The 1,432-nt window shown below is 58.0% G+C and overlaps 1 protein-coding gene across 1 annotated transcript in view; it reads right to left on the bottom strand.

Moving 5' to 3' along the window:
- The window catches only part of THSD4 (thrombospondin type 1 domain containing 4), a 721,258-nt gene that overhangs the window by 34,062 nt on the left and 685,764 nt on the right, over positions 1 to 1,432 (bottom strand). The window contains exon 13 of the mRNA XM_045285660.1: positions 1,192 to 1,396. Coding sequence (XP_045141595.1) covers positions 1,192 to 1,396 — 205 coding nt within the window. The remainder of the gene's footprint in view (positions 1 to 1,191; positions 1,397 to 1,432) is intronic.

The following is a 1,432-nucleotide window of genomic DNA, read 5'->3' as shown; positions in this document are numbered from 1 at the left end:
ACTTCGTCTAGGGGTTTCCAAGGCTGTACATCTCTGCCAGTAGACAGCCTCATCTTTCTCCCTCAGAGTGGCTGATGGATTTGAACCAATGACCTTGTGGTGAGCAGCCCAATGCCTAGCCAACACACCATCCGGGCTCCCCCGTGTTGGGACAGTGGTTGGAAGCCATGGGACGGGATGGGTCTCAGTCGTCTCTCTCAACTGGTATTTGCTGGCCTCCATTGGAGACGCTTTCTAACCTATTGATGTGAAGCTTAGCGCTCAGCGAATGTAGCAATTTTGGGATAAGAACGGCTAAGAATGGGATGGGGGGAACAGGTTCTGACTGCCGCTTCCATGAGAATCGTGACTGTTTGTCACGCAAACTCCGCCAGTCCCATCATTCACACACCGGAATCTGCATTTCTCAGAAAACCCTCGGACATCAAACCTCACGTGTCAGAGGGTGATGGGGATTAAAAAGTGCAGACATCCTGAGACTTGCTCTGAAGTAAGTTTGCCTGGAGGAGGTGGCCTGGCAGAGAAACAGTATCCCGGTCAGTGAAAGGGGGCTTGGGGGGCAGAGGAGGGAGTGATGCATGCAGCGGAGACTCACAAGGGGCTCCTGAGATGGGCTTTGAGGGCTGCGTAGGAGCTCAGCAGAGAACAGGTAGAAGGGACAACAGTAACAAGGGCAGGAAAGCATGAAGGGTGTGGGGTGTTTGGGGGGAGAGAAGCAAGCGAGCCTGGGGGTGCGGGAAATTGTGAACTACACATCCCTGGTGGGGTAGGAAGTGAGGGGGCATGGTGGAGCCAGACGAGGGAACCCCAGAGGTTGTCTTCTCTTGTTGAGGCGGGCAACGGGCGGTACCACCTGTGGGCAAGCTGTGTTTTGGAGCGAGTCGCTCGAACTTTCACGCACCTACATGATTATGCACATTCACAGCCGGGTTACAGGGCAGAGCGTGTCGGGGGTGGGCCCCGAGTTGCTGCACCCCCAATGGGCTCCTTAGCCGAGGCTGCTGGGCTGTGGGCCACACGTGAAAACCGGGTCAACAGCGCAGCAAACGAACGGACCTCATGACTGTGATGGGAGAGCCGAGCAACGGACACAAGCAAAACGGGGCTGCCCTGAACCCCAGGCAGTGAGTCCGGGCCTCGGGGGGCGCTCATGGGGTGTGGTGACGGGTGGGGTCGAGGGACCCTGCATACCGAGGTCCAGTCGGTGCGGGTCTGCCACTCGCTGCAGATCTTCAGCTGGCAGGTGCTGGCGGTCTCCGGCTTCTCCAGGTGCTGGCAGCGGTAGGGCTGCACCGTCAGGCTGCGGTTGGCATATACCTGGCGGCACAAGACCTGGCGGTGCTGCATGCCCAGGCCACAGGTTTTGCTGCACTCAGACCATTCTCCGATGTCCCAGCTGGCTCAGGAAGGAGAGAGCAAGAGGGCAGGTTAA

Source organism: Echinops telfairi, unplaced genomic scaffold (genome assembly GCF_000313985.2).
Source record: "Echinops telfairi isolate 266 unplaced genomic scaffold, ASM31398v2 ScPeMD7_7475;HRSCAF=8513, whole genome shotgun sequence".
NCBI lineage: Eukaryota > Metazoa > Chordata > Mammalia > Afrosoricida > Tenrecidae > Echinops > Echinops telfairi.
This window is presented reverse-complemented; position numbering and strand designations above follow the sequence as displayed.